The 14,195-nt window shown below is 44.5% G+C and overlaps 1 protein-coding gene across 1 annotated transcript in view; it reads right to left on the bottom strand.

Moving 5' to 3' along the window:
* ATP5MC2 (ATP synthase membrane subunit c locus 2) overlaps positions 1-13,497 on the bottom strand; it is an 81,603-nt gene extending 68,106 nt beyond the window's left edge. The window contains exon 1 of the mRNA XM_068265920.1: positions 13,071-13,497. Within this exon, the coding sequence (XP_068122021.1) occupies positions 13,071-13,497 (427 nt within the window). The remainder of the gene's footprint in view (positions 1-13,070) is intronic.
* Between the last annotated feature and the right edge of the window lie 698 nt (positions 13,498-14,195).

Genomic DNA, 14,195 nt, shown 5'->3' with positions numbered 1-14,195 from the left:
GACACGTCACATCGGCCCACGTGACTGCCCGACGTCTCCCATCAGGTCCGCCGTGTGGTGGGCGGAGTGGTGATGACGTAGGGAGTCGCCGGAGCCAGGAAGTGTTCTTTGATGCGGCGCTGTTGGATTTGAAATTATGTGGGTGAGTAGCCTCGCATGTAGGCATCCAATGGGATCCCACTAGCTAAGTTTCCTATCAGGTCGGACTCTGTAAGGACCGCTGTCATTGGTTATGAGTATACTCTATTGCTATTGGTGTTCCCAAGCTGCTATAAGCTTTATAAAGCGGAAGGATGCATGTTACATTGTCATTGATATTCAGCCTAGCTTGAAAAAGGAGTTCATACTTCGAAACGTCGCTATTATGGCTGACTTGCATTAAAAAAGCATTAAAAGAGCATTGAATACTACGGATGGTGCCGGTCTGACTTTACTTCTAGCAATCACATTCTGGGGTGCTGCCAGATTTCACCGAGGCACGTCCACCTTCTTTACTAAGAAGCTGTGCTTCACCATACCTCTACTATTTGGATTTATATAGCGCCAACATATTACGCAGCGCTGTACAATAAATAAGGTTGCAGACATTGATAATGGTGGTGACAGTCAACACACAATAGACAATAAGTAATAAGGTACAAAATGCCATATCATACTGGAGTAATAGTCTCAGTAATTTAGGTTCACATTACCCTGTGAGCAGAGTACACTGATACACAAGGAGAGAGAGCCATGCCAAAGGCTTACAATCTAAAGGGAGGGGGTGGTAACACGATAGGTGGTGATGAGTGAAAATCACCTTGGTGTGATGTCGAATTGTGGAGAATTACTGGTGAATTCTGGTAAATTAGATTAGAATGCTTTACCCTTAAACCGCTACCCATTAAACGCGAACTGACATCAGCCGTGAACTGACTAGAGGCTTAGCTTATATACACAGCCACACAGCCATAGCAAATCAGGATGGTCTACTCAGCTAAGTAAGTTAGCATATCAGCAGTGAGGGGTAGTAGGGCTAACATACTGTTAGAAGTTACACATAAGAGACTAGGTAATAAGTGTGAAGCAATTTAATGCTAGTGAATGAAGTCACAGTAGTGAAAATCACTATATGCAACTCAGCAATTGATTAACATCGTTAACTCCTTGCCGACCACTCCAAGCCAATTGGCGTGAACACGGCGGCAGTCCCAGGACCACTCAACGTTAATTGCCGTGAAGTCCTGGGGCGGGGCTTTGCAGGAGATCACATGCGCCGATGCGCACGCATCTCCGCATCATCATCAGTCTCCCAGCAGGGATCGACGTCTATTTACATTGTCTCCCAGCGGGGAACCGCAGTCTATTTACATTGTACAGTGTTGTGATCTAAGGCAGCGCTGTACTGAGGAAAGTCGTGACGCATGGCTGTCCCTCTGGGTGACTTAGAGAGTGATCGGCTCTCATAGGCTGATGTCTAGGAGGGAAGTAGTAAAAATAATTTTAAAAAAGCACATTTTATTTAAAAAAACAACAACAAATAAAAAAATAAATAAACATTGGGGGAGCGATCAGAGCCCACCAACAGAAAGCTCTGTTGGTGGGCAGAAAAGAGTGGGGGGATAATCACTCATGTGCTGAGTTGAACTGCCCTGCAGTGAGGCCTTAAAGCTGCAGTGGCCTACATTGTAAAAAATAGCCTGGTCACTAGGGGGGTGTAAGCCTACGGTCCTGAAGTGGTTAAGGATGTTTGTGTTAAAGTGTATGACCAGTCTCCATTGCAGTTCACACACATTTAACATGTGCGTAATGCAATGCACCACCGTAAATCCAGCCTCAATCATGAGCAGTTTAGGTATGCTTTATAAACAGCTGGAGGTGCTTTCCAGGGCCGGTGCTACCATAGAGGCAAAGGGGGCAATTTCCCCAGGGCCCCAGAGCTTGTAGGGGCCCCCAGTGGCTACAAGAGGAAAAAAAAATTCAAATCGGCCTTATAGTTTTTGAGAAAATCGATTTTAAAGTTTCAAAGGAAAAAAAATACATATTTAAAAACCTGCCGACTTGAATGGTTAATAGCAAATCCACCTTAAATGCTAGAAACCCTAAATTTGCAGGATATGTTAAGGAGATCATTAGGAATAAGAGGAAAAACAATTTTTCAAAAAGACTTTATAGTTTTTGAGAAAATCGATTTTAAAGTTTAGAAGGAAAAAAGTATACTTTTAAATGCGGTAAATGTCACTTTTAGTAGCAAACCTAACTTTACATGCATTAAACGAAAGCGCAATAAATTTCCTGATGGGGTTTCCAGGGAGTCTATACGCAGTCGCAGCGCTTTGGCCAGGGATCGCTATACAGCCGCAATATGGCTGTATAAAGATCCCTGGCATTTTTTCCTATTTTCCCAATTTTTTTTTATGTTTAGAGTGTGGGAATTTTTTAGTAAAAAAATTATGTGGGGTGCCCCCTCCTGAAACTTTTTAACCCCTTGTCCCCATGCAGGCTGGTATAGCCAGAATGTGGAGCTCCGACCGATTGGGACTTCACACCCTGACTATACCAGCTGCAAAAAAGGTCCCTTAATGCTGATTTTTGTTCCGGGGTATATGTTGGGCCCCTCCCCCCCAGGTTTATTTTGCCCTGGGGCCCCATTGTTGCTTAAACCGGCCCTGGTGCTTTCAGACAATGGGCCTGATCCAATTAACTTTTCTCCTAGAAGATCATTTTTTATCATCTGTATAAAGTAACTTTTGTACTACGCAATTGATAAAGTATCAAAAAGTACTGTCAAAATTACTCTGAGAATTTTCTTGCTTGCTGGTGGTTTAAAAGGCATTTTATTTACAATGTGAAAATAGCACCAAGGAGAAAACGTAGGAGAAAGAGTGAATTGGATCGAGTCCAATTAATGTTGTATTATAATTAGGAAATAAGGACTATATAAATATATAATCATTTTAAAAATAAATTAACAATAATAATAACTGTATTAGCAGAATACAGTGAGGCCTGTTTCTTCATTTACTCCAATCCACAGTGGTTCAGATTTTTGTGTGTAATATAATTCTCGAAAATCATAACTTTACATTTGTAAAACTAGCCTGGCCTTGAACATATGGGTCGGTGTCTGAAGACTGGAAAATAAAAGCAGAAGGAACGGTCAATTCAATTTTAATGATTCAAGTCAATGCAGATTTTATGCAAATTTATGCAGCTTGAAAATGGACCAATCAAATGGCATATTTATGTTTCATATGCTAGCTTTAGGTCACTCTGACTGGTCCTAGATTTATATGGACGTGGTCTTGGTATTTGGATTAATGTACTTTATATACCAGGAGGGAAGATAAGTGTTTGGCTAGTTGCATTTAAAGAATACCTCCTGATTTTTCTCTGACACTCTCTATTATTACAGAGTGTAAAAGGCAAGACCAAATAAATAAATGAAGGTCTTTAGAATGGCCGCCATGGTTACCTGCTTAAAAAGTTTTATTTGCAGCCACTTTAGCAGAGACCAGAATTGCGTGTCATTGCAAATGTAATTTTTACATTTTGAAACTTTTTGTGCTCTAAAATTTAAACATTTCATGTATTTCAACTGAATGTGCCACGCTACCAACGACTTCACTCTACATCCACACCATTCTTCCAGCCTGACAGAAAAGAGTGACAGTCCTCAAAGAGGCCTGAAATATGTGTCATTCCAAATGTTTGCATTACATTTTTAAAAACTGTATGTCATCAAAATGTTTCCACTTTAGGGCTTGTTCACACGGACACTTGACGGTGTTTACTGCCAAGCGTTCGGGACTCGTTGGCTAAACGCTCCCATTCAAGTGAATGGGAGCGTTTAGCATTGTGCGGTTACCAGCGATTACCGTCGATTTCGCAAACGCGGCGTTCCGATCCCGATTTAACATGTTGTTTTAGTCAGCCCTAGAAGCCGCATGCGACGTCCAGGGTTGGCTAGCCGCCGTGGCTTTATTTCCCCTTGCGGGGACGAAAAATGCCTATCGCAATGGGAAGCCGACAATCGCCATACCTCCGCCCCTGAACGAGACGTTACAGGATGACGCGGCTTCCCGGGCCGCCCCAACGCCGCCTGCCATCTGTGTAAACCAGCCCTTAACGACATGTTAGTTGCAGACACTGTAGGATAGGCCTGGAAAAGGTGGCACTGGCAGGAAGCAGTCTACACATTTTAATTTCCTCCATTGTACGAGAGGCCAGAAATATCTGGCATTGCATATCAAAGTTTTAAATTTGTTATATGAAATGATTACATTTTTGAATGTTTCAAGTTTTATGAAACGTTAGTTGCAGGCACTGTAGCATAGGCCATGAAAGGAAAGGGACGTGTTCGGCCATCCCTACCTATGAGCTATCACAACAAGTAAATGCCTTTTTTAAAAATGTTTCAGCAGCAAAATGTGAAATGTTTTTTTCTAAAATATTTACTAATCAAATGCATTAACTTAATGGAAGATGAACTAGACTTTAATGTGAGCTGTACTGTACACACAGCAAATTTTACAATCACTTGATGGACCTGATGTTGAGTGCCTTTTTACTTTTTATACTCAATACTCCCCTTTTTTAGATCAGTACAGTAAACACCAGCTTTTTATTGCCTTAACCCTGCTTTACGACCCTAATGAACCAAAGTGTTTTATTTTGCTCCTACCGATGATATGAGTTACTGAAATAATGTAAACAATCTATAGTAGGCTAGTTCACTTTCCTTAAATATCACTGGCCTGTCAGAGTTTTAGTGCTTTTGAATTTGATCCAGAAATTTTATTGCTGAGGTCTCACTTAAGTTTTTGGAACACTGGGTGATTTTTTTTCTCCAGCAACCAACAGCAAAAATAGCATAGCTGCTGGCTGATGGGGCTCCAGTGTGTTGTTTAGTATGATGGGAATTCTTATGATATGCAGGAATTTTTAGGGCCCATATTCACGATGTGCGCATTTTTCCGCATATTTCCGTAAGGCAGAACTGACAGCCCTTGTTAATAAGTGGGCTGGTTTGCACCTAAGACTCTCAGCTTGTTGTTTTTTTTCCCACATGCCGCTCACATTTTACATTGTAATTCTGAGTATTGCTGCCACAAAAGCAGATTTTAATGAATATGAATGTGTATGGTATGCATAAAAGTGTGAAAAAATGCATAAGGCAACACATAATAAATATGAACGTAGCCACAGACATTTGCCTCTGGTAGCCATAAGCCTCAGGGCCCTAGTGAAGAAACAGACCGTTCTAAACAGAAAAATCCATTTGGGGGTGGAGGTCTGGGGGGGATGTGGAGAAACGGAGCGGAAGCAGCAGAATGGAAATGGAGTGGCAAAGGAGTGAAAACGGATCCGATTGACTGGTGATCAGATCCGTTTTCATGGATCTGTTTTCAACTCTAAGGCAAATGTGAACCGGGCTTCACTGCTGACATTTTTGGGGGGTTTTAATAATGATTTATATTTACATTCTGATTGTACTGTGCCATTATTTTACTTTTAGTGAATTTTGTAATAGTGTCCCTTTAATGAGAACTCTGGCGTACAGGGTTTATTCATGTTTGTAAGTGATATTTGAGTTCTAAGTAGAGTATAGTTGACTATTAGAGATGGCCCGAACGGTTCGACTGCAAACTTATTTGCGCGAACTTCGGTGGTTCGCGTTCGTGGGGAACCGCAAACTTTATGCGAGTTCGACCTGCCCCTTATATTACATCATTAGGCTCAACTTTGACTGTCTACAGCACAGTCAGCAGACACAAGGCAGCCAATCAAGCTACACTCCCTACTGGAGCCCCCCCCCCCCGTATAAAAGGCAGCTGCGTCGGACATGATCTCATTCTGTGTTCTGAGTAGTTAGTGATAGAAGGGAGAGAGGTTGCTGGCTGCTGCTGCACAGATTAGGGAAAGCTTAGTTAGGCTGTTGTTAGGCTTGTTAGCTTGCTCCTTGCTGCCACTTATTGCTAAGAAGCACCCCAAAAGAGCTCTTTTGAGAGCTTATGTTCTTTTGATGTGTTTTTTTTGTGTGTGTGGCCCACTGACACTTGCATATACAGCAGTGTAGTCGCAGCTGGCCCTTGGTAATTGCTATACTCTGCAAGGCCCAGCACATTCAGGGACTACCTTTTCACTGCACCTGTGTGGGACAGCTGCATATTTGTAATACCAGTCACTGCATACCTGTTTATGTTTACTGCACCTGCGTGACAGCAGCACGCAGTGTTATATATACCAGTCACTGCATACCTGTTCACTGTACCTGAGTGTGTGACAGCTAGAGATGGCTCGAACCTCCAAATTTCGGTTCGCAAACCTCGAACGCGAACCTCCGCAAAATGATCGGTTCGCGCAAACTTTTCGAACCGCAATAGACATCAATGGCGAGGCGAACTTCCAAAACTAGAAACATTTATGCTGGTCTCAAAAGTGATGGAAAAGATGTTTCAAGGGGTCTAACATCTGAGTTTTTGCATGGGGGAGTAGGATACACGGCAAAAGTCCTGGGGATAAATCTGGATTTGACGCATAGCAGCGTTTTAAGGGCAGAAATCACATTGCATGCTAAATTGGAGGCCTAAAGTGCTTTAAAACATCTTGCATGTGTATACATCAATCAGGTATTGTAATTAGTGTACTGGTTCACACTGACAGACCAAACTCACCGTGTAATGCACCGCAAACAGCTGTTTGTGTAGTGACGGCCATGCTGGACTGGTGTGCACCATGACGAAATTGCAGGTGATGGCGGCTTTCCAGCCCATATGGTCGCCGGGCTGAGGTAGCGGAATGGCAGGACAGTGACTGTCCAGCTGATCGAATTTGGTCTGTCCACAATGAAGCAACGAACTTATTATCTTTGGTGTGCCACCCCCCGAGACACTCATATAGCCGTCGGTCATCAGTGGTGCTCAGCAGAGCTCGAATATTCGAGTAGCTCGAATATTCGAGCTCTTTTTCAGCTATTCGAGCTCGGTATTCGAGCTCCGAATAGCTGCAGGTATTCGAATGGGCTATTCGAGTAAACTCGAATAGCTCATTCACTATTCGCGCTATTCGAGCAAACAGCGCTATTCGAGCTCGAATACCGAGCTCGAATAGCGTCATAGCCCAGATTGATGTCCTTAGAGCCAATCAGAGGGCTCCCAGGCCCTCTGACGGCAGCCAAACACTGAGGGGGACCCTGGCCAGCCCCTACCCTATAAATAGCGGCCGCCATGTTCGGTTTTTCCGTCCTTGCCTGACTTTGTACAGAGAGAGATCTGCTCCTTTGTGCTTTGGCTTAGCAAGAGCTTTATTGTGGTCAATCACCTAGCGTTTTTGCTCACATACACCTCCTATATACACCTATATTGTTGTTAGTTAGATAGACATTTTATTTTAGTTAGTAGCTTTTGTGTTACATAGAGAGAGACAGCTGCTGCAGGCTTACAGCTTTAGGCCTCAGGGCCTGCCTGTGTGGGCAGCTGTTCTCTCCTGTCCTCTGTTTATTTCTCATCTATACCAGTATTTCTGCTGTCCTTTACTACTGATTGATTGTATTTTGTATTGTAGTTATATACTGTAACTGTACTAGGACACTGACTGTCACTGTTCATAGGCTAGCTCCTGCGTGTGCGTGCACTCACTGTCTGTGTACACACACTCTATTTCCTTCTGATTACTACTTATTATTGTAACTGCTAGTTGTACTTCCTGACTGTTACTACTTACTTACTGTACTAGGGACACTCACTCAGTCACTGTTCATAGGCTAGCTCCTGCGCGTGTTTGCGCGTGCGTGCACTCACTGTCTGTGTACACACACTCTATTTCCTTCTGATTACTACTTATTATTGTAACTGCTAGTTGTACTTCCTGACTGTTACTACTTACTTACTGTACTAGGGACACTCACTCAGTCACTGTTCATAGGCTAGCTCCTGCGCGTGTTTGCGCGTGCGTGCACTCACTGTCTGTAGTGTACACACACTCTATTTCCTTGTGATTACTACTGATTATTGTAACTGCTAGTTGTACTTCCTGACTGTTACTACTTACTTACTGTACTAGGGACACACTCAGTCACTGTTCATAGGCTAGCTCCTGCGCGTGTTTGCGCGTGCGTGCACTCACTGTCTGTAGTGTACACACACTCTATTTCCTTGTGATTACTACTTATTATTGTAACTTCTAGTTGTACTTCCTGACTGTTACTACTTACTTACTGTACTAGGGACACTCACTCAGTCTCTGTTCATAGGCTAGCTCCTGCGCGTGTTTGCGCGTGCGTGCACTCACTGTCTGTAGTGTACACACACTCTATTTCCTTGTGATTACTACTTATTATTGTAACTTCTAGTTGTACTTCCTGACTGTTACTACTTACTTACTGTACTAGGGACACTCACTCAGTCTCTGTTCATAGGCTAGCTCCTGCGCGTGTTTGCGCGTGCGTGCACTCACTGTCTGTAGTGTACACACACTCTATTTCCTTGTGATTACTACTGATTATTGTAACTGCTAGTTGTACTTCCTGACTGTTACTACTTACTTACTGTACTAGGGACACTCACTCAGTCACTGTTCATAGGCTAGCTCCTGCGCGTGTTTGCGCGTGCGTGCACTCACTGTCTGTAGTGTACACACACTCTATTTCCTTGTGATTACTACTTATTATTGTAACTTCTAGTTGTACTTCCTGACTGTTACTACTTACTTACTGTACTAGGGACACTCACTCAGTCACTGTTCATAGGCTAGCTCCTGCGCGTGTTTGCGCGTGCGTGCACTCACTGTCTGTAGTGTACACACACTCTATTTCCTTGTGATTACTACTTATTATTGTAACTTCTAGTTGTACTTCCTGACTGTTACTACTTACTTACTGTACTAGGGACACTCACTCAGTCTCTGTTCATAGGCTAGCTCCTGCGCGTGTTTGCGCGTGCGTGCACTCACTGTCTGTAGTGTACACACACTCTATTTCCTTGTGATTACTACTGATTATTGTAACTGCTAGTTGTACTTCCTGACTGTTACTACTTACTTACTGTACTAGGGACACACTCAGTCACTGTTCATAGGCTAGCTCCTGCGCGTGTTTGCGCGTGCGTGCACTCACTGTCTGTAGTGTACACACACTCTATTTCCTTGTGATTACTACTTATTATTGTAACTTCTAGTTGTACTTCCTGACTGTTACTACTTACTTACTGTACTAGGGACACTCACTCAGTCTCTGTTCATAGGCTAGCTCCTGCGCGTGTTTGCGCGTGCGTGCACTCACTGTCTGTAGTGTACACACACTCTATTTCCTTGTGATTACTACTTATTATTGTAACTTCTAGTTGTACTTCCTGACTGTTACTACTTACTTACTGTACTAGGGACACTCACTCAGTCTCTGTTCATAGGCTAGCTCCTGCGCGTGTTTGCGCGTGCGTGCACTCACTGTCTGTAGTGTACACACACTCTATTTCCTTGTGATTACTACTTATTATTGTAACTTCTAGTTGTACTTCCTGACTGTTACTACTTACTTACTGTACTAGGGACACTCACTCAGTCTCTGTTCATAGGCTAGCTCCTGCGCGTGTTTGCGCGTGCGTGCACTCACTGTCTGTAGTGTACACACACTCTATTTCCTTGTGATTACTACTGATTATTGTAACTGCTAGTTGTACTTCCTGACTGTTACTACTTACTTACTGTACTAGGGACACTCACTCAGTCACTGTTCATAGGCTAGCTCCTGCGCGTGTTTGCGCGTGCGTGCACTCACTGTCTGTAGTGTACACACACTCTATTTCCTTGTGATTACTACTTATTATTGTAACTTCTAGTTGTACTTCCTGACTGTTACTACTTACTTACTGTACTAGGGACACTCACTCAGTCTCTGTTCATAGGCTAGCTCCTGCGCGTGTTTGCGCGTGCGTGCACTCACTGTCTGTAGTGTACACACACTCTATTTCCTTGTGATTACTACTGATTATTGTAACTGCTAGTTGTACTTCCTGACTGTTACTACTTACTTACTGTACTAGACACTCACTCAGTCACCTCGCCCACCAACCCACTCCATTAAAGTACCCCACTTTTCACCCGCCCTTTTAAAAAACTTTTGTGTTTACGCCCAAAACATCGAAGATGTCTGGAAGTGGCAGCCAGCGCGGTTTGGGCAAGGGGAAGGGCAGCAAGGGAATCAGGAGGAGAGGGAGCAGCATTGCGGCAAGCCGCGGGCGCGGCCGCGCCACCATGCACAGTTCCGCAGCAGCAGCAGCAGCGTCAGTGGCTAACATTCCTCCTATAGCCACTGGCCGTGGACGCCTTGGGCGCCGCCCAGCAGGAGCATCTGCAACTCACGCTGCAGAGACACAGCAGCAGCAGCGTGTAGCACCTGCTCCGATTTTCCTCCAGCCGGGTCGGAAACGTCCCATTGAGGAAAAGGATGCAGACACTGTGGTGCAACTGATGACGGAGGATGAGCAGCCCGCCATCAGCTCTGCATCCGAGGCCTCCACCCTCACCACCACCACCACCACCCCTGTTCGCAGCAGCCGCCCAGCAGGGCCTGGGGAGGAGGCCAGTTCACCGTCAGTCGCCGACCTGTCACTCAGCAGTCTTTTTACCCCAGGCACCATCAGGGTATTACTAAGTACGAACATAGCTTATATAGTGGATAATCATATGGTTCCTAAACCCCAATCACATCTATATGGGGGAAGGCTTAACCCTAGGTATAGGCACATAATTAAGACAAAGTATTGAGGTCATACAAGCCTTCTAAAGTATACCAAAATCAGCTTTTAATAAATACATATCCACATCAGACCCCCAAAGATACACAGATTGATCAAAATACTATCCCACAACAATTAAAAACACCATATGCGGAGCATTAGCAACTGTACGTCTGTGTGGCTAAATAGCATGCACCTATAATAATGCTGTAAACTTATCCTGGCCAGGAAATATATCACAACAGCACTACATGCATCCGCGCTTGCTCACACCACACACACTTGTGCCATAAGTATTGCAACGTTGGGGGGCCCCCTGTTGATTAATACATAAGCGTGGAATCATTAAAGCCAGGCTAGATTCAGTTCCATCAACTTAAAGTAACTTCTCATCTATTGCTGCACATGAAGAAGCAAGGAAGCAAAGCAAAAGCGTGGAATCAGCAAAGCCAAGCCAGGTAAAGTTCCATCAGCTCTGTGCAACAGTACAGCTGCTGCTGCATTAGGGAGGCAGTCATAAACGATCTCACCCGTTCAGTCGCATCACAGTTGGTTGAATCAAGCTCCTGGGCACAGAAGTGATGTCCGTTTCTGGACCTGCTCAGACGTGTGCTGGGGTCATGCGACAAGACCCCTCACTGCAGCGCACACCGGCAAGTAGGAGGACGCCAGCCCAGGAGTCCATAGACAGCGTGTGTGAGGAAGAGCTGCGTCACACGCACCAGTTGTAGCTCCGCCCACCGACGCGTTTCACGCCCCCATTGGGCGTTTCATCAGGGTGTGTCCATAGCTGCTAACAGCCCTTCCTTTGTATCCGCCTTGGCTCCGCCCACCTTTCTTTCGCCCTGTCACTCACCATTCAGATAACCAACTCCTTCAGGAGGCGGGCATAGTAGGGGATTTGGCTGGATACTTTACATTGCATAACAACACCATACAGATAGCTTTCTCCTCAGACAGCAAGAACATTTAGCAGGCATCATTGGTGGGGCAATTAGGAAGCTTATATCTAATAAACATACTCATAGATTGTCGTGAGATACTGGAAGCACACATTCCACATGTTACTGTAGCCTTTCTTGCAGCCAAATTTTCCATTGTATGACAGCACTTAGGCTGCCTGTCCGGCATAGATATTGTTCCCTCAAATTGAGACTTCAGATCATACCATTCAATCGGCAGTCCCCTCAATTCCTGAGAAGCAAGTAATTATATTTTCTTAATTGCAGAATGTCAGTCACATATATTTAAAGGCACATATACAGGACTATTTTCTAGGCACATTAGAGTCACTGCGGATCCATTCTTTTCCCATGCTTTACCCCCAGGAATAGTCCTGGCTATGAAATTTAGTACAGTTGTTATTTCCTCTTTTGGACCCCGGTGCTGGGACATACAGTTAGCCATATTTTTTAATCTTAAGGAAGGGGGATAGGTCCAATTCTGCGTTGAGTCCGCCCGGGAAAACACTCCCAAGTTTAAAGATCCACATGGCCTCTTTGCAGTAGAGGACCTCATCAAAGTCTCCCCTTCTACCTGAAATTTTCAAATTATAAATTCCCTTCACCGAGGTCCCTTTTACACTATTCTGATGGTATTCCCTGTAATGATCATATATTGTTCCTGTGGCCTTTCCCCCAGTAATTTTACAAAAATGCTCCAGGACCCTTTCCTTTAAGGCCCTTTTAGTTTTGCCAATGTAACTCAGGCCGCATGGGCATTGTATCATATATACTACTTTCTTAGTGTCACAATTTATGAAGGACCTAATGGCATATTCCTTTTCCCCCCTGCAATCTGAGAAAACATCGGTCCTATCAACATAGGGACACATTTTACATTTTGAGCATTTATACATTCCCATTGGTTTTCTCTGGTCAAGCCAAGTGGAGGGATTTTTCAGCAGTTCACTATGCACCAACCGATCCCTGAGATTTGGTGCCCTTTTTGCTGTAAGAAGGGGTCTTGGACCTACAATTCTTGCAACATCTTTATCTGAAGTCAAAATAGGCCAGAACTTATTTAACAATCCCCGTAGGTTTTCCCAATGCGCTCCATAGCCGGTGACCAGGCGCAAATGACCCCCCTCCCCCGCCCTTCGCGGCATCCCTCCGGGAGCCAGCAATTCTTGCCGGTCCAAACTTCAAGCCCTCTTCAATGCTCGACGCAGTACCGAGTGCGTATAACCACGTTCACGGAATCTTCTATACATACTTCGGGCTTCGTTTCTAAAATCAGTATCTCTGCCACAATTCCTTCTCAGTCTAAGGAATTGGCCATACGGTATTCCCTTCTTTAGGGATGGCGGATGATGACTATTCGCATGCAGTACCGTATTTCCAGCCGTGGGTTTACGAAAGGACGTTGTGACTATCCTCTGGCCCTCAATTCTCAGCAGGAGATCCAAAAAAGGAATCTCACTGCCAAAAGAAAAGGTCAGCCGGATATTTTTTCCATTTTTATTAAGTTTGGTCACATATCGTTCCAATTCGTCTTTGGTGCCCTTCCACACCAGCAAAATGTCGTCGATAAATCTAAGCCAAAGGGCGGCATGCGCGCCATACTCCGGGCTAGGGAACACTTGCTCCCTCTCCCAGAGCTCCAGATGTAAACATGCGTAGGCTGGCGCACACGCCGCCCCCATCGACGTTCCTCGCAGTTGCTGGTAGTACTGCCCGTCAAAAATAAAACAGTTCCGCGTGAGAATCAGTCTCATCGCCTCGACTACAAAGGCATTATGGACCGAAGCGGAGGGATGCCGCTCACGGAGGAAGAAGGACATTGCCCGGAGACCCTCCTCATGCGGGATCGACGTATAGAGGGATTCCACATCGATCCCCACAAGGAGGGACCCCGGGGGCACCTCGAAACCGGCCAGTACACCCAAGACATCGCGGGTGTCCTGTATGTAGGATGGCAGCGCTTGAACCAAAGGTCGTACTTTCTTATCAATAAACTGGCCCAAACGTTGTGTTTGGACTGCCCACAGCAGATACTATCGGTCGGCCAGGTGGGTTGGTCAAGGATTTGTGGACCTTGGGGATTATGTATATAGTTGGTACATTAAAGGTACCCACCACAAGGAACTCATGTTCCCTAGTGGTCAGAATTCCCCCATGCACTCCCTCATCTAACAAACAATTAACCTGATCTTTAATTACAGGAAATGGATTTTCCCGAAGTCTTTTATATGTTTGTGAATCCTCCAACTGTCTTTTAATCTCTTCAATGTATTTATCCTCATCCATAAGAACAACATTTCCCCCTTTATCACTTGGTTTGATAATCAGTTTTGGGGCTTTTTGCAGCTCATCCAGTGCTGTTTTTTCCTGTGACGTTAGATTGTTTTCCCCTCTGGGAGGAAGAAGATTTAATTTCCACAGTTCCTGTTCAATTGTATTTAAAAAGACATGAACATTTTTATTCTGAGATAGGGGGGGCATAAATGATGATTTTACCCGTAAATTTGTGGTTGGGGGG

This window comes from Hyperolius riggenbachi, chromosome 2, assembly GCF_040937935.1.
Source record: "Hyperolius riggenbachi isolate aHypRig1 chromosome 2, aHypRig1.pri, whole genome shotgun sequence".
Classification (NCBI taxonomy): Eukaryota; Metazoa; Chordata; class Amphibia; order Anura; family Hyperoliidae; genus Hyperolius; species Hyperolius riggenbachi.
The sequence above is the reverse complement of the archived record's forward strand: the minus strand, read 5'-3'. Positions and strand labels throughout refer to the sequence as shown.